Raw genomic sequence first — 25,028 nt, 5'->3', positions numbered from 1 at the left:
AAGGGAAAAGGTCAAATGAGGATTTGTGTTCACTTTGAATGCGCACAGGCTGTAGAAATGCACAGTGCTCATACTGCAGTCTTTTTGAAGTCCCTACAGTGCAGGGGGAAAGTAATAGACATGCAGTAGCTGACATCCAGTAACCACTTCTGGGATGACTGCTACTGAGTGACTGCTTCCTTGATGTGGCATCTCTGGATGATCACTGGTGACATGGCACTGCTCAATACTTCCATTGATTTATTGCTGAAAATTTGATTTCCTGTTTTTTTGTGGTACCCAGAAAGAAAAAGGTAGCTGCTGAATTAGCTTTTGAGATTCGAGAGAGATTTAGATGAAACTAGGACATGTATGGAATTAAATATACCTATAAATGGATCAATCATTTCCCATCTATAAAGCAAAAAATTATCGCTTAAAGAGAAAAGCTGCTCTAGCTCAGAAAAAAACTAAATTCTGATTATGTGAAATTTGAGCCTATAATTTAGCCTTTGCAGTGTGATATAAGGATTAATAACAAAAAGATTGTTTTCCTGTTTTCTTTTTTTTCCCTAAAGTGCTTAAACAGAATGTTGTATAAGTCTTGAAAAGAAATAATTAATCACTATAAAACCAGCTGAAATCACAAGCCTGTACCCTAGGAAAACAGTAAGCAGATTTTCAAACCTCTGATTTGTTGCTCTATTAAAGCAGATAGTCCCTCTTGGTTAAAGGATCATTTTGGGGAAAAGAGACAGAGTTGTTGGTCAACTTGTACCTTCATTCAGTATTCCCTACTGAAACAGATGGCATCTTGGGGGTGTTGAATCTCCCAGAATAGGTGCCTATGAGCAAGACGACTCTTAAATCTTCCAGATACCAGGAAGTGCCTTGCCCTAATTAGGCTACACGTTCCTGTTGTCTCCACATTTTCATCCCTACTTATTGTTCCAGCAATCTGGATTCTGCCCAGCACCACTGGCATGACCTCGTTTGAGTTGCAATCCTGGTCCATCTTTTTGCAGAGCTCCAGAGTTGACCCCTCCACCACCAGCCCCACCACAACGCACAGGGACGTCGTCTCCTTCCTTGGTTGACAAGACCCTAACCCTCCCCAATTCCTCCTGTCTCTGCTCTTTCTAAGCCCCTTCAAGCATGCTCCTTTTTCTCTCCTCACTACTTAAAGGTAAGGGCATTTCCCAGGCTTCTTTCTGTCTTCAGCTCTCGTCCCTTTTCATATCTCATGATTGCTTTAACCTCACACATATGGCAACCACGTATCTGTCTCCTGGCAGGTGCTCATTAAATGTTTGTGATGACTCTCCTTCATCCATCTGGCTGCCACTCATACAAGAGACTGTTTCGTCAGGATCGCCAACCAACTACCTTCCTGAGGGTCAGATCTGCACTTAAGACTGAGACCTACTCTATCTTTGGGAAGTTATCCTTAAAAGATTAGCGTGTAATCATCAGGGAAATGCAAATCAAAACTACAATGAGATATCAGTTAACTCCAGTGAGAATGGCCTCTATCAAAAAGTCTCCAAATAACAAATGCTGGCGTGGTTGCGGAGAGAGAGGAACACTCCTACACTGCTGGCGGGACTGCAAACTAGTTCAACCTCTGTGGAAAGCAATATGGAGATACCTTAAAGCGATACAAGTGAATCTACCATTTGATCCAGCAATCCCATTGCTGGGCATCTACCCAAAAGATCCAATGACACTCTACAAAAAAGACACCTGCACTCGAATGTTTATAGCAGCACAATTCATAATTGCAAGGCTGTGGAAACAGCCCAAGTGCCTATCAATCTAAGAATGGATTAATAAAATGTAGTATATGTATACCATGGAGTACTATTCAGCTCTAAGAAACAATGGTGATATAGCACATCTTATATTTTCCTGGTTAGAGCTGGAACCCATACTACTAAGTGAAGTATCCCAAGAATGGAAAAACAAGCACCAGATATACTCACCAGCAAACTGGTATTAACTGAGCAGCATCTAAGTGGACACATAGGTACTACAGTAATAGGGTATTGGGCAGGGGGGAGGAGTGAGGGGGGTGGGTATATACATACAATAATGAAATGTGCACCATCTGGGGGATGGTCATGCTGGAAACTCAGACTTGTGGGGGGGCATTTATTGAAACTTTAAATCTGTACCCCCATAATGTGCCAAAATAAAAAAAAAAAAGATTAGCGTGCCTCAGGATTAATTTACTTCAACACTGAATTCAGTGTTCCTGTCATAACTCTTTGCCCCACCAAAACTGGCAACTCTCACCCACCCAGGTCAGAAGCAGGGGAGTCCTCCTAAACCTCATGTACCTAGAGAATCCGTCTCACCTTAAAGACTCTCCTCCAGCATCCCTTTTTCTGGTGAGGCCAAACTCCCTGTGCAGACAGGCATGTCCTCCTCTCTGCAACCACAATGCTGTTTCCCTCATTCCCTCATTGAAAAGGCCTACAGGGCAGGGCTTTTGGGGGTGTGTACGCACACATGTGCATACATTTCCATCCTTCTACTAGCACCTAACACAGTGCCTGGCACCTGGAAACGCTCTCAGAGAGTATTTGTTGACAATAGAAATGGCAAGGTCTCTTCTGAGCACTTCTGATTTCCGCAGTCAAATTTTCAATAGGCATCTCAAGCTCAGTATGTCCAAAACAGGACCCCACCCTTCCACCCCAGAGCCCACACCTCCTCCTTGGTCCCTCTCTCCCCTAACAGGATCACCCTAGTCATTCCTAGTCATTCAGTGCATGCTTCCTCCCCCCTCTCTCCTCCTCACCCCATGAATGCTCCCTTTGCCTCTCCACTCTCCCTCCTGCCCCTGCAGACATCATTCCCTCGTACTGGTCTCCCTGTCTCTGTGCACCCCACTTTCACTGTCCATGTTACTATTATTTTATACTTCTGTATTTCTAAAAATTAGATCCAATCACCATCACTGACTTTTGTTTTTGGATATTTTTTGGTATAGGAAAAATATGACACTAGATTTTGGATATGCTCTTATTTTCTTTTTTTAAATTTAAAAATTTCAAGGTATTAAGTGGGTACAAATGTTTTAGGTTACATGGATTGCTTTTATAATGCTTGAATTCCAGCCAAAGGAAAAGAAGACTGACTTCTTGTAAAGCTTTGATGGCTCCCCTCCGCATTTGGATTTTTATCCTATCCAATGTTGCAAAATCATCCGTGTTTCTGTAAATTTATCCCTCAGGGTCCCTTTGCCACCCAAGGCCTTTGTCATGGGTTTGCATCCTTTCTCCAGGGCCTTGGGTATTCAGCCAGCTCTTGTTTTCTTCTGAGCTATCACCAGCCATTATGTGTCATTCTTTTCCCCCACAAAAAATTGATAATATAAAGCAATTTTTCTGGCTTAGAAGGCCAGCTGTGTCAGAGTGACATTCTAAGTATGCCACTTCATTATTGTCTGGATTGCACCCCCCAATTCTCCTCTGGGTCAATTATTCATTGTTTGATGCACATGCCCTGAACTGTCCAGTGCATCGTATTCACTTGAACTATGACCTCAACCTGTAATGCTTTCCCCCATCCAACATCCTTCTAGATACAACCCAAATGCCTTCTCTTCCAGAATGAGTTTTTCCAAAATTCCCCTAGTCAAATTTACCTTCCTTCCCCTATTCTCTTGTATAGAAGGGGTTCAAAGACTATGCACAAGATGTTCTTTATGGATATAGTAAGAAATGTTATAATTTATACCTAAGTTATTTGTATATGTGTTTTATAATATAAATATTAGCATAGTAGTACAGATGTATAATTTATAAATATAAATAAGCAAATGTTCCTATGTTGAGCGGTGCTCAAAATTATCTTACTGAAAGAGGTATACAATCAAAAAAGTTTAGAGACTACAACTCTAACTTAACATTTTTCACAACGGGATTCTTATTTAAGGTAGCTTTGGCTCTGAGTCTCCTCCCTTACCAGCTTCCTCATAAGGAAGAAAGAACATGACTTTGGAGTCAGATAGAAAGGGGTTCAAAGCTGGGTCTGTCAGTTACTAACTACATGAGTGAACCTCTAAATTTTCACAGGATTACAGGGAAAATGTATACACGTAAACTATTTGTATGTTTATGTAAACACATGTACAACAGGTCCTCAAAGAAGATCATTTCGTTCAATGTTGTTTTGTCATAAAGTGGATGAGAAAAAAAATCCGATCTGATTCCCGGCCAGGGCCACTGTCTGTGTGGAGTCTGCACGTTCTATGTATGCGTGGGTTTTCTCTGGATTTTCCGGTTTCCTCCCACCCAAAGACGTGCACATTCGGTGAACTGGTGTGTCTACATGGTCCCAGTGGGAGTCAGGGGGACGTGTCTACATGGTCCCAGTGCGAGTGAGGGGGGCGTGGGTGAGCGCACCCTGCCACGGGCTGGCGTCCTGGTCGTGGCTGGTGCCCACGTGTGCCCTAAGCTGCTGGGAAAGGCTGTGCCACGCAAGACTCTAAACTGGAAAAAGCAGATAAATAATTACCTTGTTTTTATTCATCTTTCTTAAATGTATATACAGCTCACATTTATCTCAATGTCTAATGTGAGAAGCACTTTGGTCTTCCTTTAAAATTTTGGTAACGTTTTTGTGACCGCAAATGTGCTGAAGGAGCTTAACTTGTGATATCAATTAGCCTGTGGTAAAATTGCTTTGGTTGTAGGTCGTTTGACTTAAAGTCAGTTTCCAAGAACCTATTAACGACATTTAGTGAGGACTTACTGTATAAAACACCTTACTCAGGGCCTAGTGCGGTTTCTTTCTCTTTCACATCTTTCTTCAACTCACATTGCAAAGCTCCTACGTGTTTTATTTAACTGAATTCTCACAATAACCTACCCGTGGGTCTAGAGGAAGAAGCTGAGGATGCTGGGAGACAGCTACTAAGTGGTACAATCAGATCCAAACCCAGGTCTGACGGGCCCTGAAGCCCTAGCTCTTCCCACCACATAAAGCGCCTCCAGGACACAGAGGGGCCGGCCGCCTTGGTGGGTGGGATGGGCAGACGCAGGAATGGAAAATCATAGCATGATGTGAGAGGTGCTGTAAGGGAGGTATGGAGAAAATGCTATGGGGGTACTGAGGAAAGACACACTGATTCCGCCCAAGAAATGAAGGAATGATTCCCAGAGATGGTGGCACTGGAATTGTCTCTGGAATTGCATGTATCTGCCCCACGGAGAGACCTGGGCAGGCATTCTAAGCAGCAAGGCCACGTGCCATAACATGGGGAGACAGCAACCCTTTAAGTTACTGCAAGGAGTACGGGTTTATAGGAACTGCAGTAGGGGAGGCTGGAGGACAGAGTTGTGGTAGGAGACCATGGCAAAAAGCCAGGGCTGGGCCCCCTTCCAGAAGCAACAGAGCAGCAGGAGTGTTTAAGCAATACAGGGACAGATCAAATTTGTGATTTAAAAGGCTAATCCTGGCCAGGCACGTAGGCTTATGACTGTAATCCTAGCACTCTGGGAGGCCAAGGAGGGAGGACTGCTTGAGGTCAGGAGTTCGAGACCAGCCTAAGCAAGAATGAGACCCCATCTCTACTAAAAATAGAAAAATTAGCCGGGCATAGTGGCGAGTGTCTGTAGTCTTGGGAGGCTGAGGCAGGAGGATTGTGTGAGCCCAGGAGTTTGAGGTTGCAGTGAGCTATGATCACACCACTGACCTCTATCGTGGATGACAGAGCGAGACTGTCTCAAAAAAAAAAAAAAAAAAAAAAAAAAAGAAGGCGGAGGCTAATCCCCAGGAATTCTGGAACCTAAAACAACCTGGGGAATCTTTTTTAATGACTTAGTTTGTCCCATTATTATGAATGTCAACTCTGAATTTGGTTAAGGTGTTGTCTGCCAGGTTTCTCCACTGTGGTTTTTTGTTTGTCCTTTGTTAATAAATATCTTGTGGTGAAGTACAATGTAAACATGATGTTCCTCAACAAACCGCCATCACTAGTTATACCTTCCATTGGTTTCCTAACTCAACCATTCCATCTATTAATATTAATATGTTTAATACTCGGCTTTCTACTCAAGAAAGAGCTTTCCCTTCTCCTCACTGAGTTATTTATATTACTATGGATACATGGAGTTTTTATTTTATTCTGTGGATTATAATTCATGCTCAAATTATCCCAGGTGTGGCCAGTGGACATCCCTTCAAGCTGGCTCTTGTGTCATTTTAATATAACCCCTTATTCTCTGAGCAATGCTGTACTTTCTAGCACAAGAAGATATTCCAGATATATCTTCTGCTTTCACTGCCTCAGGCCTAGAGTCAGCCTTTTCTCTAAGGAATTCTGGTCTTTTTTGTGTGGAAAACAGTATTTAGAAACCGAATTCTGAGAGCTAGATGTGTTCCTGGTACTGTGTGTCATTCAACCCACTGTTGGTTCTCTCAACAAACAGAGCAAGGAAATGCATATGTGTGTGTGTATACTCATTATATCTATATTTCTATGGTAATTTTTTTTAAATACAGATTTTGGGTTTCACACCGAGACCTATTGAATCAGAATATTTAGAAGTGGGCTCGTAAATTTGTATTTTTTTAAAAGTTTTGCCATGTTTTTAGCAGAGGATGGACTAGGGAGTGGTAGTTGAGGCAGGAAGACCAGTTATGAGGCTACGGTAACTGCCCAGAACTAGGCAGGGGTCTGAATCAGGGAAGCAGCAGTAAGATCAAGAGGACAAGATCGAATGTAGTTGGGCCAACTGGACAATGAATTGAAAAAGGGAGGGAGTGACCAGGCACTTGATGTTTCCTGATTGAATAACTGTCATTGCAGTGGCCTGCCCACTGTCATTTACACGGTAAGCATGGGACACATAGTTATTTAATTGAGGTACGTTCTCATTTTTCTCCTATAAAAAGTGACATTCTGGGAAGAAAATAAGTATAAAACAATCTAGCATTTATATCTCTTCCATTACATTTTTATTATATGGACTAGAAACTGACTTTTAACTCAAGGCAAGAAGGATGACTTGGGAAGTCATTGTCAGTAGGTCAGGCTCTCCTGGCCAAAGTGATTGTGTTCATGTCCACTATGCAGAAAAATGGACCTGGAAGGCTTTTTACCAAGAAGCAGTGTCTGTAACAGTATCTCTTATTGTCCAAAAACAAAAGAGCTGAAGTCTGCTGGAGACAGAAATCATTAAGCTGAGATGACTGCTTACTACCACTGCAGCATAAAACTCACTGGAGCATGAGCAAAATATATAAAGGAAATGTAAGAATAAAAGTAAAGCTAAAAGGAAATGACCCTTGAACATTCTAACTGCTATAACAGAAAGTTTAAGAACCAGATAAAAGTCCAATGCAGAGAAAAATAATCATTCCCAGTGTCTGTGTAGTAAAACCCATTCATCAATGACCTCACTGCTAAATCCACTGGACTTTTCTCAGACTCATCTATTCTACTCTATTAGCAAGACTGTTAAGAGTCTCCTTCTTGACTCCTCTCTGCTCTTGGTTTCCAGGACATTCCATTTCCCTGGTTTTCTTCCTACCCTCTTGACCATTCCCATCTTTCACAAGCACCTCTTTCTCTGCAGGTCCCTTAAAAGCTGATCTTCCCCAAAGTCCTTACCCTGGCCTCTTCTCTCTCCTCCCTACGCTCTCTGGGTCATCTCACCCATTCCTACGCACACACTGCAAGTCCCACGGCTCTCTCCTGAGCAAGGAACGTGTATAGATGTATAATCCATCTATCTATTGGGTATCTCACAGATACCTCCATCTAAATATGCTCAAAGCTGAACTCATCTCTCCTGACCTTGACCTGTTCCTTATTCTGTTTCAGTGAACAATCACCACCATCCAACCAGCTGACCATGTCAGAAACTTACACATTGCTTATACCTTCTTCTGTCGCCTCCCAATGCCCCCACCACTATATACAATCAATCACCGGGAATCTACAATCTCCAGAATATATTCATTATTCCCTAGCATACTATCATAATTACTTCACACCTGTGCCTGTAGACTTTCTCTCCTCCAATTCATTGTCCACCCTGCAACCAGACTGACCAGTCTAGAGCCTAAATCTAATGGTGCTGCTTCTTCCAGAAAGCCTTCCCTGACAACCCACCTCCCATAAATGGGTTAAATGTATGTCCTGGGACTCTCACATATTTTGGTAACTATCATAGTGCTGAGCACAAAGTATGCAGCTGCTCATAAGTGCTGAGTATTTCCCTCATGATTATAAGTTCCTTGAAAGGAGATGTGTGCTATTCACCGTTGGGTCTCCATGCCTTGCACATAGTAAGCACTCAAGAGATCTTTCTTTTTTTTTTTTTTTTTTTTTTTTTTTACTTTTTTCTTTTAGGCATTCCCAAACATTCTGTAATCAAGAGATCTTTCTTACAAGTTATTTTTGTTCCTCTAAACCAAAGGGTTTAACATGGGGGTACATGTACCTCTTTATAGAATTTAGGAGGGGTTATGCCCTTAGATAGACTAAAAATTACACCTTTATTTTCACTAACTTGTAACAGACTTTAGTATTTCCTATCATTTAGAATGTAGTTAACAAACCACAGAAGTACTAGCAATACCTGTGATGCTGTGACTTGTTATATCAGAGACATTTTCATATCATATTATGGTTGTTGAATCTATATCAAACATCAGGTATACTGGTCACTACTTTGAAATCATGGTAATTATTAAACCTTATAATTGTATGTGTTAATAATGAAGCATATATAATACATCACCACATATTAAAATATTTTTATAACTATGTTTCAGAAGAATTAGTTCTCGGTGTAGTCCTATGTCTGTATTTTATTTTGTACATTAGTAAACATTATTCTGTGATGGGGGAGTATAAATTGATACAAGCACTTTGGACAGTATCTAGCAAGGCTAATTATATGTGTACCCCATGATCCAGAAACACCACTCCCACGTGGAACTGCATACATATGTTCACTTGTACTAGAATTCTGATAGTTGCCAAAAGAAACCAGAAACACCCAAATGCCCATCAACAGTCAACTAGATAAATGAATTTTAGTATTTCCACACAATGAAAATATAAAACTGAGACTAAACATGTAGAAATACAAGCAAATCTCATAAACATAATGTTGACTGAAAGGAGCCAGACACAAAAGAATACGTCCTTTTCAAAGTACATTAATCAAAGTTTGGGCAAAGTTAAGGTATGTTGAGTTTTATATGTACATTATTTACTAATGTACATAATGTTGATTGAAAGGAGCCAGACACAAAAGAATACGTACTGTACCATTCCTTTTCAAAGTACATTAATCAAAGTTTGGGCAAAGTTAAGGTATGTTGAGTTTGTAAGAAATGATCCAGCTGTACACTATAACATATGCACTTTTCTGTGTCTATATTATATTTCAATAAAAGCGTAAAACAGAACAAACAAGACTATTATTCTGACATGGGGTCCATAGGCTTCATAGTCTATCAAAGAGGGTCCAAAAAAAGAAGTCCTATTCTAAGCAAAAATTCCAAGGGGGTCATCTTAAAACACATAAAAGTCAACATGTATAAATCATTCACTTTCATTCAACAAACACTTATTAAGCACCTTTACATACCAGGCCCCATTATGGGAAGTGCAGTGAGCTAAACAGTCCTGACCAAATAGGGCTTATATTTTGGCGAAGAGATATATTAAGGATCAAAAGAAACAAGAAGAGATATATTAAGGCGAAGAGATATATTAAGGATCAAAAGAAACAAGAAGAGATATATTAAGGCGAAGAGATATATTAAGGATCAAAAGAAACAAGAGCTAAGAAGACAAATAAAACAGGAATGGGCAATAAGGGATGTGTTGGAGAAGGGTTTGAATTTTAAATCGGGTAGTCAGGTAAGGTTACATTGAGCAGGGACCTCAGGCAGGTGAGTAAAGTCATGTGGATGTTTGAAGGAAGAAAGATCCAGGCAGAGGGAACAGTGAGCGCCAAGGCCCTGTGGCAGAAGACAGCCTGGGTAGTCAGGCAGCAGCTAGGAGGCCAGCGTGGCTGGAGTAAATCAAGGGATGGGAAGAAAACGGATTAGGTCACAGAGGCATCAGGAGGCCAAATCCCATAGGGGCTCAGAAGCCATAACAAGGACTTTGGCTTTCACTCCAAGGGTTCTGGGCAAACAATTGACACGACCTGACTTAAGATCACTCTGGCTGCTGTGTTGAGAATAGAATGGAGGGGCAGGGGTGGAAGGGAGGAGGCAGTGGGTAAGAGCACGGCATGAAAAGGAAAGAGAGAACAGATGCCTTGAGGAATACAACACATACAAACATACACATGATCATTGCCGTTGCTGCTGCTGCTGTCATCGTTACTGAACCATCTGAGAGTAATTTGCAGCCGTCATGACTTTCCACTCCTAAATATTTCAGCACATATCATCTGAGATAAGTAAATTCTCCTACATAACTGCATTGCTACAATCAAATTCAGAATATTCAACATTGACACAATGCTATTGCTTAGCATGTAGTCACATATTCAAATTTCACTAATTGTCCCAACACTGCTATAGAAGAGATCTTAGAAGGATCTTAGGGATCATCTAGTCACAGTCTCTTCACTTTTAGATAAGGAAATGGAGGCCCAGAAAAGTTAAGAGCCGTACCCAAAGTCACACCTTTGGTTAGAGACAGAGCCCACGCAATGGTTCAGCCCCACAGGACCCAATCTCCACGTACAATGACATGCTCCCTCTTCCGAGAAGTTTGGCATCGAAGGAAAAAAAAGAATAGGGAGAAATCCTGAAAAATGGGTTAATAAGGTAGAAATCCTCTGCCCTCAATGACCTTTCTAAAATGTTACCTGGCCTTATCCTGCCCTGTTTAAATTCCTCACGGGTCCCTACAACGTGTGGAATGAGCTGTGGGCCCCTTAGTGACCCAGCCCACCCACCTAGCTCCATCTCCCTCAATACCCCTTGCTCTCCTCCTTCACCCTCACAGTACTGCGCTCCGTACTCTTCCTCCAGAGGTGTCTGGTTTTTTAAGCCCCTGAGCTCTTGCACAGCTGTTCCCTCCGTGGTGTTCCCACCTTCCCCATTCCCTTTCCACCTGCCCACCAAACTGCTCTTCAACCTTGAAAAGTCACTTTCCCTAGGGATCTGCCCTCGAACCCCTACTTCTGTATCTTTGGGTGAAACTCTTCTGAGCCAGGAAAGACAGATTTATTTAGAACTAGCAGGTGCTACCTTACATCTCTGCAGACATCTGGACTTCACTACCTTCTTACAAACATTCCATCATATTTTCAAAAGTTGCTTAAAAGACCATGTGTTTCCTAAAGTGCAAGGGATGAGAATCAAGATTCTCATTATAATACGGTCAAAAAACCTTAAGTGCAAGTCACCCAAAAGGAATGTTTCATTCATTGCAATATCCATGGCCAATCCAGTAGAAAATGGTATGCCCTAAATGGCTGTATTTTCCATCTAGACCAAGAGAGCAGTAGAAGGAAGAAGTGCCATGGAATTTGGTGCCTAAGAGTACTGCAGTAATTAGTCATTATTGCCATCCAAATATTTTTTTAAAAGATGATTTTGAATTCTGCTTCTCAGTGCCACCTGAGAATAATATTTTTCAGGATTTTCTCCTCACAAAGCATGTATAAAATGAGTTCTAGAGAAATCTCTCCCCTATGCCACACCTTGCTCCTTCCAAATAATTTGAAATGTGAATAACAAACAATATATGAAGCATTTACTATGCCCATGACAAAGTGCTAGGCACAGGGACACACAAATGGATCTCAAATCAGGTGGAAACAAGGGTACGTCAACAAATCAAATGATGTAACGACTCCATAAGGGAGGAACCTGCACAGTGATCTAGACACATAGAGAAGGGAGGGCACAAGACAGTCTTGAGCTGTCAGATAAGGCTTCAGGGGGAGACGACACCTCAGAAGATTGAAGAAAGTGAAGGACTGTATGAGAGGGGAAGGGAGGGCTCACTTCAAGCAGCCAAAATGGTACACGCAGGGATAAGGACGCACAAAATAGGATGCTGGGTTCAGGGAACTGCAAGGAGCTAGATGTGGCTGGAGGGTGTTAGAAGGTCAGGGAGGGACATCAGGCTGGAAGAGGATCCAGGGACCAGATCATAATAGGCCTGTGTTCATGGCGAATTGATTTTATGGGTAAGAATAAAACAAGACCCACAATTGACAGGATGTCTTCTAAGTAAGCGATCATCAGTTGCAAGAAAGCTGTTCAAAGCAGCACAGTTAAGGATTATAAGGTAGCAAGAGAATCCTTTGGAACTCAATTACAGGGAGGGTGGCTGGCCTTTCAGGCACTGCATGGATATCAGACAGCTAGTCTTTTCCTGCTTCCTGCCTTTGGTAGATTTTAAGGCTGGCCTTAGGAAGATTTGTTTTCAAAACCCTGAAAATGGCCAAGCTCACTAAATCATCCAAGGGTTCACTTGTGCACCCTTTTCGCTCATGGCCTTGTCAGCAGGTATGCACCAGTATCTCAGCCAGTTAAAATATGGAAACATTTCTTCCCCAGCTGATAAATAGCTGCTGCCCCTTGCTCGCACCTCCATCACCGGGGCAGCTGAACCAGCCCAGGAAGCCTCCTGTGAGCACCATCAAGTCACCTCTCTAGTGCCTGCCAACATCAGCTCCAATTCCCATACGCTCCCTCTACCACCACCCCTGACACCAGACCCTAGCAGGGGAGAAAACACCCTTAATAGTAGCATGGCAGCCCAGTGGCAAATACTTGATGCCCACCTGCACTCCAAGGCTGTAGCCACCAGCCATTGGCCAGCACTCCCCAGAGATACCATGGCATGGCCTCTTATGATAACTGAAAATTCTGTGATATACCATATCACTCATATTTTTAAGCCCTGTTAGTATCCCTTCCCTTGCCTTTTCTTGTCCTCAACTTGGTATTTCTTCTCATTGCCCTCTTTTCTATGCATCAAGGCATCATTTGCCTCCTCCCCTTCTAGTCCACCTCCTGCAGTAGACTTGCCGTCCACTCCTTCTCAGTCCACAACCTCCTTATCAGATAATCTTCCTTAAAGGGGCAAATTTTGAAATTGTCCCACCCTCTAGGCTAGAGCTGATTGGACCAGGAATATCTATTCAAATCCTTTGCCCATTTTTAATTGGTCAATTAGTTTTCTTTACTGGGAAATTTGAAAGTAAGACCCAAAGATTGATTCAGTTGGTTTTGTAGAACCAAGCTGGCTAGTCATGTGTACTGAGGGGCTAAGATGGATTCTTGGGGGTGGCCATGGGCAAAATGAATCACTGACTTAAGCAGCCAGAGGAATTCAAAGCATGTATTATGCAGAGAGAAGAAGAGATGTGAATCCCTGTGATGCACAGGGATGCTTGCAAGAGAAAGCAGCAGGAAAAGACTACCTATCCGATATCCGTGCAGTGCCTGAAAAGCCAGCCATGCTCCCTAATTGAGTTCCAAAGGATTCTCTTGTTACCTTATAATCCTCTCTTTAACTGTGCTTTTATGAACAACTTTCTTGCAACTGATGATCCCTTACTTAGAAAACATCCCATCATTTGAGGATTTTGTTTTACTCTTACCCATAAAATCAATTCACAATGAACACAGAATAATGTTTTAATGAAATTATTAAATAGCAGTTAAACTAAAAATGAAGGCTCATGACTTAAAATAATTCTCAATACCATCAGAGTAACTCTCTGACCAGCCTATTTAGGTACTACCAGTCGTCCAGAGAGAGCTTCTTTCATGTCCCGGAGGCAAGCTGGCCTGCCGCTCCCTTCCTCTGGGCTGATGGGCGTGGCAGTGAACTAGTGGACAATCCCAGAATCCTTCATCTGGATAGCGTGGTTGAGGCCATCCAGATGTCTGCCTCCCTTAGGGGGAAGAAAGGAATGAACTGATAAAGGAGAAGAGGTCAAAAGGCACCCTCTCTCACAACTCCCTCTGCTTTCCATCCTACATCCACCCCTTCAACAGGCTCAACAGACCTGTCTCCAGCCAGAAGCCTGAAGGCTGTAAAACCATTTTTAAAAACCAAGAACTTTGGGGGAGTAAACAAATCCAATGTATAGATTGTTGCTGGTCCCTAAACCAGCAGTTACTGAACACTACACTGGCTCTTCAAGGTATAAATGGTTTTATTCTACAAACACATAAAAATCTGTATATCTTTCATAGGATCTAACAGCATCTTTGCAAGTACAGGATAGCAACCAAAACTGACTTCTGTTTCTTCTAGGTTCATCTTTTTAATGGTTATTTCTATTTCTGAGTCCCCAAATATTCAGCATCTTCCATGCAGGAGGAATAAGTCTCCTGCTAGCAGAATTTCAAAGACCATGGAGATCCAAGACAATTTTATGGGGAAAAAATAGTCTTTTAAAAAACAAATCATGTTGCGACAACTAGATATCCACATGCAAAAGAATGAGGTTGGACCCCTACCTCACACCATATAAAAAAAAAATTAACTCAAAATGGATCATCTACCTAAATGTCAAAACTAAAACAATAAAACTCTTAGAAAAAAACATAGAAGTAAATCTTTATGGCCTTGGATGAAGTGATGGTTTCTTAAATATGACATCAAAAGCAGAACAAAAGAAAAAATAAATTGGAGATCATTAAAATTAATAACTTTTGTACTTCAAAGGGCACCATGAAAAAAGTGAAAGGACAATTCAGTGAATGGGAAAAATATTTTTGATTATAGCCATCCTACTAGGTGTGAAATATTTTGTCTTTTGATGATGCCACATTTAAAAATGAGTAAAGGATTTGAATCAACATTTCCCCAAAGAAGATATACAAATGGCCAATAAGTTTATCAAAAGATGATCAATATCATTAGTCATTTAAGGAAATGCAAATTAAAACTACAATGAGATACCATTTCACACCCAGTAAGATGGCTATAATCAAAAAGACAGACAATAACAAGTCTTGGCAAGGATGTGCAGGGATTGCAACTCTCCTACCTTGTTGGTGGGATGGGAGAGGAAAGGCCCGAGGACAGTCCCAATTAGGGATGATGTCATGGAAACAGTTTTTCACTTACCAAAAACAGTTATTATCCACTTGTCTGATTGACTGTTGTTGGTGGGAATGATATAATTCTTTATAAGATAATATAGTTCAGTGCAATGTTTTCAAGTAGTGGCCCATTATATGGTAACCATATTTTCCAAATAAAAATGTAGTCATATTTCTCATTAAAAACTGAAATCCACGGCATGACAGGATCAAGTGTAGCCACGACAAAAACTGAATGGAATATCTGTGCCTGTCCTGGGAAATCTAGGACATATGGTACCAAAACCCATGAGGCATTAATGACCTGGATGAGAATTACGATGACCTTGGTCTTTCTCTGGGTATCTATTCCAGAATTCTAGGCACTCTAAGTTCTTTCCCACCTTGCTGCCTTTGCATGTAACCTTTCCTCTGCCACCACATCATCACCTGTCTGCCCCTTGTCACCCCTCAGGTCTCAGCTTAAATGCCATCTCCCTAGAGAGGTGCTCTGGAAACCTTATCTAAGGTAGCTCCCATACCCTCACCCAACCCAGTTCCTCTCTATGATTATTCCCTTCTTAGCACTGCTCACAATCTATATTTACTTTGTTTTCTTGCTCATTTGTTGTCAGCCTCCCCCATCAGACTATAAGCTTCAAGGGCGCAGGGACTTTGTCATGTTCACTGCTGCATCTCCTATATCTGGCACATTATAGATGTAAAATGAGTTTTTGATCAATTAACAAATGAGAAAGAATATAATATACCCAACGTACAGCATAAACGAATATTAACAAAAATCAAGTAAACTCTGTATTTTAATAAGAACAGCAATAATGAGGTCATTTATGAATAAGTCATAAGTTTCCATCAAAAGCTTTCACTTCTTGCTCTTGTCCATGCATAGAGTAAGTGGGCTCCAATGAATGGGATGGTCCCATTGAGTAACTCTGCTTAAATTTCTTTCCCTCTCAGAGTCTTACCTATAAAATGAGAAGACTATTGCTCAGAGTTGGGGGAGGAGAGATTCAATGAGATGACATATATACAAAGTGTCTGGTGCAGAGCAGGCACTCAACTCAGTATGAATTTGATTCTTTATAGTCACCTCCACATTTCTGTTATTCAAACTGTTCAAGAGACTAAAGAATATAAGATCACATCTCCATGTGAACCTGCTTACCTGACACTCCAGGCCTAACCGTAGCTGTTAGACTCCTCTCTTCAAATCCAACAAGTGCAATTGTATTTGCAGCACTAGATTTTTTTTAGCAATGTCACAACTTAGACCTAAAATTTTTTTTTAATTAAACATCTCCAATATAGCTGGGCGCAGTGGCTCATGCCTATAATCCTAGCACTCTGGGAGGCTAAGGTGGGAGGGTGGGTGGCTTGAGTCCAGGACTTTGAGGGTACAGTGAGTTATGATGATGCTACTGCACTCTATCCAGGGCGACAGAGCAAGACTCTGTCTCAAAATAAATTAATTTAATTTAATTAAAAAAAAAAAAAACATCTCCAATAGATCATTGTTTCAGACCATTGTTTCAAAGCTGGTGATATTCCTAAAGTGAACTTGAACATGGTTCCATTTCTAGACTGAGTTCCAGCAATCTGCTTCAAACACTATTGAATAAAGCACAGGATTTATAGTCCAACAGATGATAAACAGAGTTATAAAGAGCAATAAGCTTACTAAGCTCTAGTTAGGAACAAGGCACAGTGGTGGGGGCCACAATGAGAAAAATAAGAGGCCATAAAGCAGCAGAGCAATAGCTGCGGGCTTTGAATCAGACCAATCTGGGTTCCAATTCCCATTCTACAATCTGCTAGACCGTGGGCAAGATCCTTAACCTCTCTGTGCCTCAGCTGGCCCCTGAGTAGTCTGGGGTTAGCAACAGTGCCTACCTAGTGGGGTTGTAGGAGGGTGAATGAGCTCGATCTGTGCACACATTTAGCTCTGAGTCTGGCACTCAGGAAATGTTAGCTCTGGTTATGTTAAGCTTCATCCTCAGCTGCAAAGCCTCATATACACTTACAAATGAAAATACTCAGAACAAAGGAAAGGCCCTAAATGATACAGTTTAAGTGAGCAGCGTTGGTCACAAAAGATGACAAACTTTAGGAGTACAAGACACCCCTTCATCTGAGAATGGCACGAGGTCTCATGGGAGAGGTGAGACTGAAGCAGACGGGGCCCTGCAGGATGTGGATGCAAACAGGTCCCCTCTGGTGGGCACTTACCAGCCAAACACTGCGGGGCACCTCGTATGTAATCTTCACAACAAATTACAAGGCAGGCACCTTTAAAAGCCCGTTTTATAAGTGAGAAGCTGTTTTACTGATGAAACAGTTCAGACTCACAGAGGTTTAGTAATGTCACCCAGCTGGTGGCAGATATAGGTTCAAACTCAGGTCTGTCTGACCCCAAAGCCCATGCTCCCACCACTGTGTTGTTGGGGGATGGAGAGGGCTGGACAGAGGAAGAAGGGCCAAGAGGGGAGATAAATCATTCCTGTATGAGGCAGGGAAGAACAGAGTAATCATATTATATAGCAAGCAGAAAATAAATAATTTATGATTTAAAGAAAAAAAAGAAAACAAGGGTAGAATGAAAGGTTGGGAATAGAGAGAACAGAAAGCTATGGAGTCTGGACTTCTTCTTGTGGGCAATGATGAATCGTTGCTTTGTTTGGGGGTGTATGTGTTTAATGAAATTTACTGAGCACCAAGGGCCAGGCCCTACACTAAACCCTTTGCATGCATTATTTCTAGTAGTTACAACAACTCTACAATTTAGGTATTGTCACCCCTATTTCACAAATAAACAAGGCCCTGAAAGGTCAAGCCACTCACTTGGATATCTCCAAGTAAACGGCGGAGTGGGGTTCATACCCATGTGTGCATGATGTCAAAGTCCGTGCTCTTTCTCCTAAAATAGCTCTGGCAATAAACCTTCCTTGCAATTGAGCCAAAAAACAAGAGAGAAGGGACCAGAGACCAGGGTGAGGAGATAAATGTCTCAAGTGGAGTCACTGTGAAAATGGAAGGGAGGTGACAGAGAATGAACATGTTCATGACCTTTTATTTCATTTACTTCCTGTGTCATGTTCTGCTACCTAAACTAGAAACCAAGTTAGTAATTATTCCAGTCCTTGCCCTCAAGCCCTGATTTGAGTCCTGTTGTTAGTCCAAGAGCAAATACTACTTTAAGTATTTCCTCGCCCCATCACAATGTTATCAGGGCTAAAATACGGCATCATCTTCTAATCTGTTATCTGTATTGAAAGGTAATCATTCAAGAGCATAAAAATAAGCCTCCACATCTAATAAATCACATTATCCCTCACATACCAACATTTTAAAAAATCTGACTTAAACACATAGCCTGTCAGAGCAAGAGGACACATATGCTGAGCTCTAATGAGCTCTGCCAAATCCTACATTATTATTAAGGTTCATCATGATCACAGTGATCACATGATTTTATTAAATGGAGTGTGTTATCAGTATTTGTTAGGCTGTTTTCTAGTTAATATTCTAGGCAAAGCAGCACAAAAAATAAAGCAGTAGAAAATGTATGCATATGAATATCTTTTAAACTAACAGAAAAACTAAGTACCAGCGGACATTTATACTATCTCACTTGATGGTATAAAGAGTTAGAAGTTTTAATATTCATGTAATGATTTTAAAAAGCCAACATATATTTTTGCATGAAAACCTTAGCTATAGTCCTCCCCATTCAATGATAAACTTTAATATTTCAAGTGGAAAAACAGTAGTATACTGGGATATACAGAAATGAGTTGAAATTCATAAAGATAAAAGACTGAGCACTGTGACTTGTGCACTGTCTTCACCAGGAAAAGATATTTACATATATAAGATAAAGCAAAATAACAGCATAAATATTCTGGTTTTATAGCTCTTAATTTCATAATGATCTGTGGTTTGTATCTTTTAATTCATTGGACTTGATTTTATTCCTATGTGCAAAGATATACTTGGATGTTGAAGAACTCTGCTCATCTGTACATACTCAGACCCAACCAAATATTGTGAAGAATTAGGAATAAAGTCCTTTCTCTGAAATCTGGCTTACTACTATGTCACCATTCAGCATAAAGAGATAACTATCTTAATAAATAGACCAGAAGCTAAACCATCTTTTTATTTCTCTTTTCATCAGCTGAGGTCCCTGCAAACCCAGTTATGCAAATAACTTCATTCACCTTTTCTTCAAATCTGAGTGTTTCTTTAACCACCCAAGCCAGATATCATCACCGCCCCCCCCCAGCTGCCTGTCATAACAACAGTCTACTGCAACTCCACCCTTTTCCCACCTTCAGCTTCAACAGTGCATTTGATTTTTTTCCCCTGCATGAGAGAAAAAATTAGGATTAAGAGGTCAAATTGTCAAAGTGGTTTCAATGAACTGCCACATTAATATTAAACCCCAGGGAGTTTTTCTGTTTAATTGCCACTCTCTCCCTTCCCTCAAAGGACTACATCTTATTTTGATGTTGTAATGGAAAGTACTGCATTAAGACAGAGCAAAAACATAATGGGTTTAAATTTTTAAACATCTAACCTTTTCATGAGTCATTGTTAATCATTTGCACCTGTAACTTTGATAATCCACCTGGCAACTACAGAAGCAAAATCTGCAGGACAAGGCTAGGTAAAGGTGCTTAATTCGCAACTGTGACCCTTTCAGGGAAGGAAGAAAAAAAGCTATTTTGTCATACGTGACCGGAAGAAAGTTTTATATGTCAGTTCCACCAAATCTTGAGAACATTATAGCTTCCAGTACTTAAAATCTTCATCTTTAGAAGTCAAGGTTTATATATATATATGTATATATATATATATATATATATTTCTATATTTTTTAATATTAAGTTTTAACCTTCTGTAACAATTTTTCAACTTTAGGTCTCAAGGGGAAAAAAGGCTCTGGAATATAAGCACAACATCAGAAGGGATAAAAAGTGCTAATTTTTAAAAATCATTCTCCCCACCAAAAAATTAGTCCCATTGACATTATACCACTTAACCATTTATTTCATCGTGAAAGGCAAACTTAGAGCAAAGAGGCAATATTCTGGAAGTGTGATGGAAGTTGTTCTACATCAATGAAACACACAAGTTTGGAAGGTACAAATATGGTCTCTGTCAGCTGCAGTCCATCCTCAGCAAGTCATTTTCCCTGTGGGCTGAGGCTCTCACACTATGACCATCTTCCTTAACTGCTGAAAGGAATTCCCTGTGGACAGCATCTGGACCACACCTTGTTTGGTCACACAAGAGGCTGACAAGGGCTGCAGGAAAAATGTGTCTGGTCCAAAGATGAGAGGATAGGGCCAAGAATCAAAATATGCCCCCCTTCAATTTAATATAGAGAGCCCCTAAAATGGCTATTCCTGCAATTGAGTTCTCCTATCAGTGAGTCCTGGACCATCCCCTACCAGATGTTGGTGATTATGTGGGCTGGCTGGTAGGATTTTGCGGTCCAACAACTGCCAGCCTTTTATTAACCTCAATGATATTGTGGAAACATCCATTTAGTGTATAAATATGCTTTTGGCATGAAAACACTGCCAAGTGAAATATTAGAAAACAAACTCCCCACCCACTGCAGAAATTTCCCAGGTCCAAAGCAGCTGGGATGAGGATTCTAAATTACCTGTGGCAAAATTTCTTTTAGATTTTTTTTAATCCTCTTGCTTACTGAGAAACCCATTGGGGAGCACCCAAAGATGATTCCCACCCTTCGGGCTATTAGTCCTATCATGTACCCAGTTGGGGAAGGAAGGAAGAAGTGTTGTATAGTTACCCAGGCTCCTTCCACTTGTAGCAGGAATGAACACCAAAAAAAGCATCAGAACACTCAACTCCTTAGAGGTTTAGAAGCCTTGCAGAGGGACAGAGAAGAGACCTCTCTCTCCTCACCTGCACCCCCCACTCTGCTTGTGCCCTAGCCTAGAATCAGCAGCCCTTCTGTAATTCCATGCGGTTCCAGAGAGAATCCTTTATTCCAGGGGGCTCCGGGAGCTGACCCCGGGGAAGCCCGGCCGGCCACCCTTCTTCCCAGCCCTCCCACCCCCTTACCTGATAATGTCGTCGTTGTGTCCCAAGAAGAATTTTTGGCTGTGCTCGCGGGTGTTGTAAACCACCCCGACCCCGGCCACAAAGTAGACCACCTCCTTGCCGGCCGTGTAGTACAGGTTGTTGCGGCACTGGTGGCCCCGGTACCCGTACACCCACTCCAGCCGGAGCTGGCAGGCGGGCGCCGTCCGATCCGCCATGATACGCCGGCCCCTCTCGCCCCCGGCGCCCCCGCGCGGGCCGGCCGCCCCTGCGCGCCGGGTCCCTCCGCCGAGGCTCGGGCTGCGGCGGACCTGCAGGGGCTCAGTGCGCGGCGCCCGGCGCGGGTTTCCGCGGCGACGCACAGGCACAGCCCGGCGCGCCGGCCGCCACCATCATCCGCCGCCGCCGCCGCAGACGAGCCGCCGCCGCGGGTGCGCGGCCCCGGACCCCGCCGGGCGCCCCGCTCCCTCTCCCGCGGCCGGGCGGCGTCGGGGGCGCCGGCACTCGCGCGCGCACGCCTCACTGCACCTGCGGGCTCCGGCCCCCGGGAGAGGTTCTCCTGGGGGTCACCCCGCCGCTGGAATCGGGGATCCGCATATCCAAGCACTGATTACCCAGTTCGCTCGCTGAAGTTTGCGGCGCGCGGGGCTTCGCGGCAGGCAGCGGGATTTATCCGGTGATAGCTTCGCGTTGACCGGCAACCCGGGAGAGCGTCGCCACCGCCGTCCTTGGATCCGAAACTGCCAGTCTACATCCAGCGTGCGAGAGCGAGGAAGAAAGAAACAGATTTTTTGCATAAGTCACTTAACCCCAGAAAGGGATCCCCAAACTAAAACCGAGTTTGGTGTTTTGGCTTTTAATTGTCAGCTGCTCTCCCTGTCTCCCTCCAATCACATCCCCGTGATGGCATGAAATATGCCCTAGAGGCTGCAGGCTGATGATAGCTGCTGATACGATCTGAAAGCATATTTGCCGTTTCCCCATTAAGCCAGGGCGAATATGCAATGGTCATTTTTTAGATGCTCCAGTTAGTTGTCATGTATGTGTTTAAAATTCAAATCTTCCGTAAACCTTCTCTTCACCGAGAGGGCCATAAGGAACTTAGTGGCTCTCACTGATCAGCAACTCCGATCGCAAGCGTCATGAAAGATTTTCTACATCAGAAAAAAAGCACTAGACGCGAGTGCAGTTGGAGGGAAGAGAGCGCTACCTACACACGCTCCCGGTCCAGAAGAAATTAGATAACTAATAAGTGGCAAAAATCGTGTCCCTCTCTCCAGGAAGGTCTGCGCTAACACCGGCTCCCGCGGGCTACCGGCTACTGCCCTTATTTAGCCCCGCGGGTGACGGGGTCGCCCGGGGGACACGAGGGACAGCCCCACACACGCACGCACATCCCGGCGTAGGCGCCGCGGTCCGAGGAATGCTCCCGCAGGGACACCTCGCCCGCGCGCACCGCCGCCCTGGCGGCGTCCTGCGCTGCTCCCACTCCGATCCAGCCTCGCCCGCGGAGCACCCCCGCTCGCTCCGCTTCTAACCTCCGCCGCCGGCGGACGCCAGCGCCGCGTCCCGGATTCCGCACGGGCGAGCGAGATCCCCTGTCTGCCCTCCCCTCCCCTCCCCGCCTCCCGCACCCCGGGATGGGCTTCGTCACTGGGGCGCCGCGGGAGACAGGTTCTTCCTCCAGCCGGGGCTCCGGGGGCGGGGCCCCAGCGCCGCTCGCGGGAATCGCGGCGGCAGGTTACTAGGCGAGATCGCGGCGCTTGGAAACCTGGACGCCCGAGGGGGCTGGGACGGCCCCCTCCCGCTCCTTGCCTCGGTCGCCCCTTCCCCCGATGCATCCTGGGAATTGTAGTCCTCTCTGAACCAGCCAGAGCGGGGAGCGCTGGGAAAGGACTACAGGTCACAGGATTCCGCGCGCCCCGAGGGAGTCGCAGAGAGGCGGGTACTGGCTTCAGCAGAGCCTGCGGCTCTCCGGGTGAGGAGACGGCTGCTCTCTGAAGGCGACCCCGTGCCAGCGCTGGCGTTCCCTGGTGACTGAACAGGGCGGCTGGCGTGCGTGTGTCTCTGTGGAGAAGAGCAGTGGAGTGGAGACTCTCTCTACAGCTCACCTCAAACATTCTCCTGCACCTGTCTCTGAGGATTCCAGCAGCCGACATCCTCACTATACTGTAGCTGACTCAAGCTCGAGTTTGGTTTCTACTTCAGTTTTCCTTTTTTATTCAAATGGATTCTAACTTGTTAAAAGTGCAGTGCTGCCAAGTTTAAGAGAAATGCTGCGAGTGTGGTCTCACTCTGCCCTAAGAACAACCAGTGCCTTCCCATCACCTGCGTCCAAAGGTAAAGGACTTGGGTATTTAAAGATAACTAGATTCTGGAAGCGGGATGGTGCTCGCGCCATAATAAGTAGTCTTGGCCCCCAAATGCAAAAGCCCGTGGCATTTCTCCGACAACTGCACGAGGTAAACTATGAATCCACTATGTTCTGAAGTAGCCTATTTTCAAATTGGGGCCAGAGCTGACCTTTGGGAAGAGGAGATTCAAAATCCCAGTGACTAAGAGGCTGCAAAAGGATGATGGATTGGACGTTTGCAACGTCCTTTCCTTTCCACACTTTCTATTTGATTGTTTACTCAGTTCTTCATCTACCTCAAGTTTTTATACAACCCTCCGAAGATTAGAAGCGCCAGAGTTTGAATGAGCTGTTGCCTGCAGCAATGAAGAAGATTTGAATTCATCTCATCTTTCTTTTTAAGGAAACAAGCTACAAATATGTGAGGTGGCACTGTGCTAAGCAAAGAGAACACTATCAAAAACAAAAACGAAAACATGGCCTGAAAGAGGTTTGAGATGTAAGCAAAAATATAGATGACTAATGATGTCATGCCATAAAACAGTGCCAAATGAATTATATACAGATAGTGAGTTCTACATACGGAATTCAGAAAAGAAAAAACTCTTCCAGATAAAATACATCAGGAAAAGCTTCATGGAGGCAATAGGAAATATAGATAGAATTGAGATAAGCAAAGATAAATTGAAAGAGCATTCTGTATGGGTCTAGGGAATAAACAAACGAGTAGATACAGAAAAACATAGATTTAGAGAACACTGAAGAGAATGCTCAATTTGGCACAAAAGAGAATGCATGTAAGATGAGAAGGGGACTTAAACCTGAAAGGTTAGAATGTAGATGGAACTGAACCTGGAGGTTTGCACTACATCCTTAAGATAGTGGAGAATCGTTGAATTTTTTTGAAGAAGGGAAAAACAATAAAAACAGTAGTAATGAAAGCATGAGGTATTAGAGATCTGAGGTAGTGCCTGCAGTACTACATTAGAGATAGTGTCAATGGTCCAGAAAGGAAGAGACACATTCCAGAGAAAATGTAAAAGTATGTTGAAAGAAGTGTCCTAGACAAATAGAAATGGATGGAACATGTTCATTTCCTAAGTTATCTTTAGTGTAACTAATGACCACCATGCTACACCAGATTGTTAGATGGAGGAATAATTTCTGGATCTGCCACTTAAAATCATAACCTTAATAATGTCATCTGCAGCAACATGGATGGATCTGGAGACCATTATCCTAAGTGAAGTATCTCAGGAATGGAAAGCCAAACACCGTATGTTCTCACTAACAAGTGGAAGTTAAACAATGGATACACACAGGCACAAAAACATACAAAGGACATTGGAAACCAAAAAAGGGTGGGAGATAAAAACTTACACGTTGGGTACAATGAACACTGTACTGGTGATGGGCACACCAAAAGCCCTGATTTAAGCATTATACAAGATATCCATGTAGTAAAAACACTTGTACCCTCTTAATTAATATTTTGAAATAAAAAAATTATAACCTTAGACAAATCACTAAATAGCTTTTTTTTAGTCTCTTCATT

At 43.0% G+C, this 25,028-nt stretch overlaps 2 protein-coding genes across 2 annotated transcripts in view; both read right to left on the bottom strand.

Moving 5' to 3' along the window:
• Positions 1 to 21,377, bottom strand: part of EML6 (EMAP like 6) — a 237,896-nt gene extending 216,519 nt beyond the window's left edge. The window contains exon 1 of the mRNA XM_012777818.2: positions 21,142 to 21,377. Coding sequence (XP_012633272.1) covers positions 21,142 to 21,338 — 197 coding nt within the window. The 5' untranslated portion in view covers positions 21,339 to 21,377. The remainder of the gene's footprint in view (positions 1 to 21,141) is intronic.
• RPS27A (ribosomal protein S27a) overlaps positions 1 to 25,028 on the bottom strand; it is a 488,879-nt gene that overhangs the window by 459,310 nt on the left and 4,541 nt on the right. The gene's annotated exons all lie outside the window — the stretch shown is intronic.

This window comes from Microcebus murinus, chromosome 3 (genome assembly GCF_040939455.1).
Source record: "Microcebus murinus isolate Inina chromosome 3, M.murinus_Inina_mat1.0, whole genome shotgun sequence".
NCBI lineage: Eukaryota > Metazoa > Chordata > Mammalia > Primates > Cheirogaleidae > Microcebus > Microcebus murinus.
This window is presented reverse-complemented; position numbering and strand designations above follow the sequence as displayed.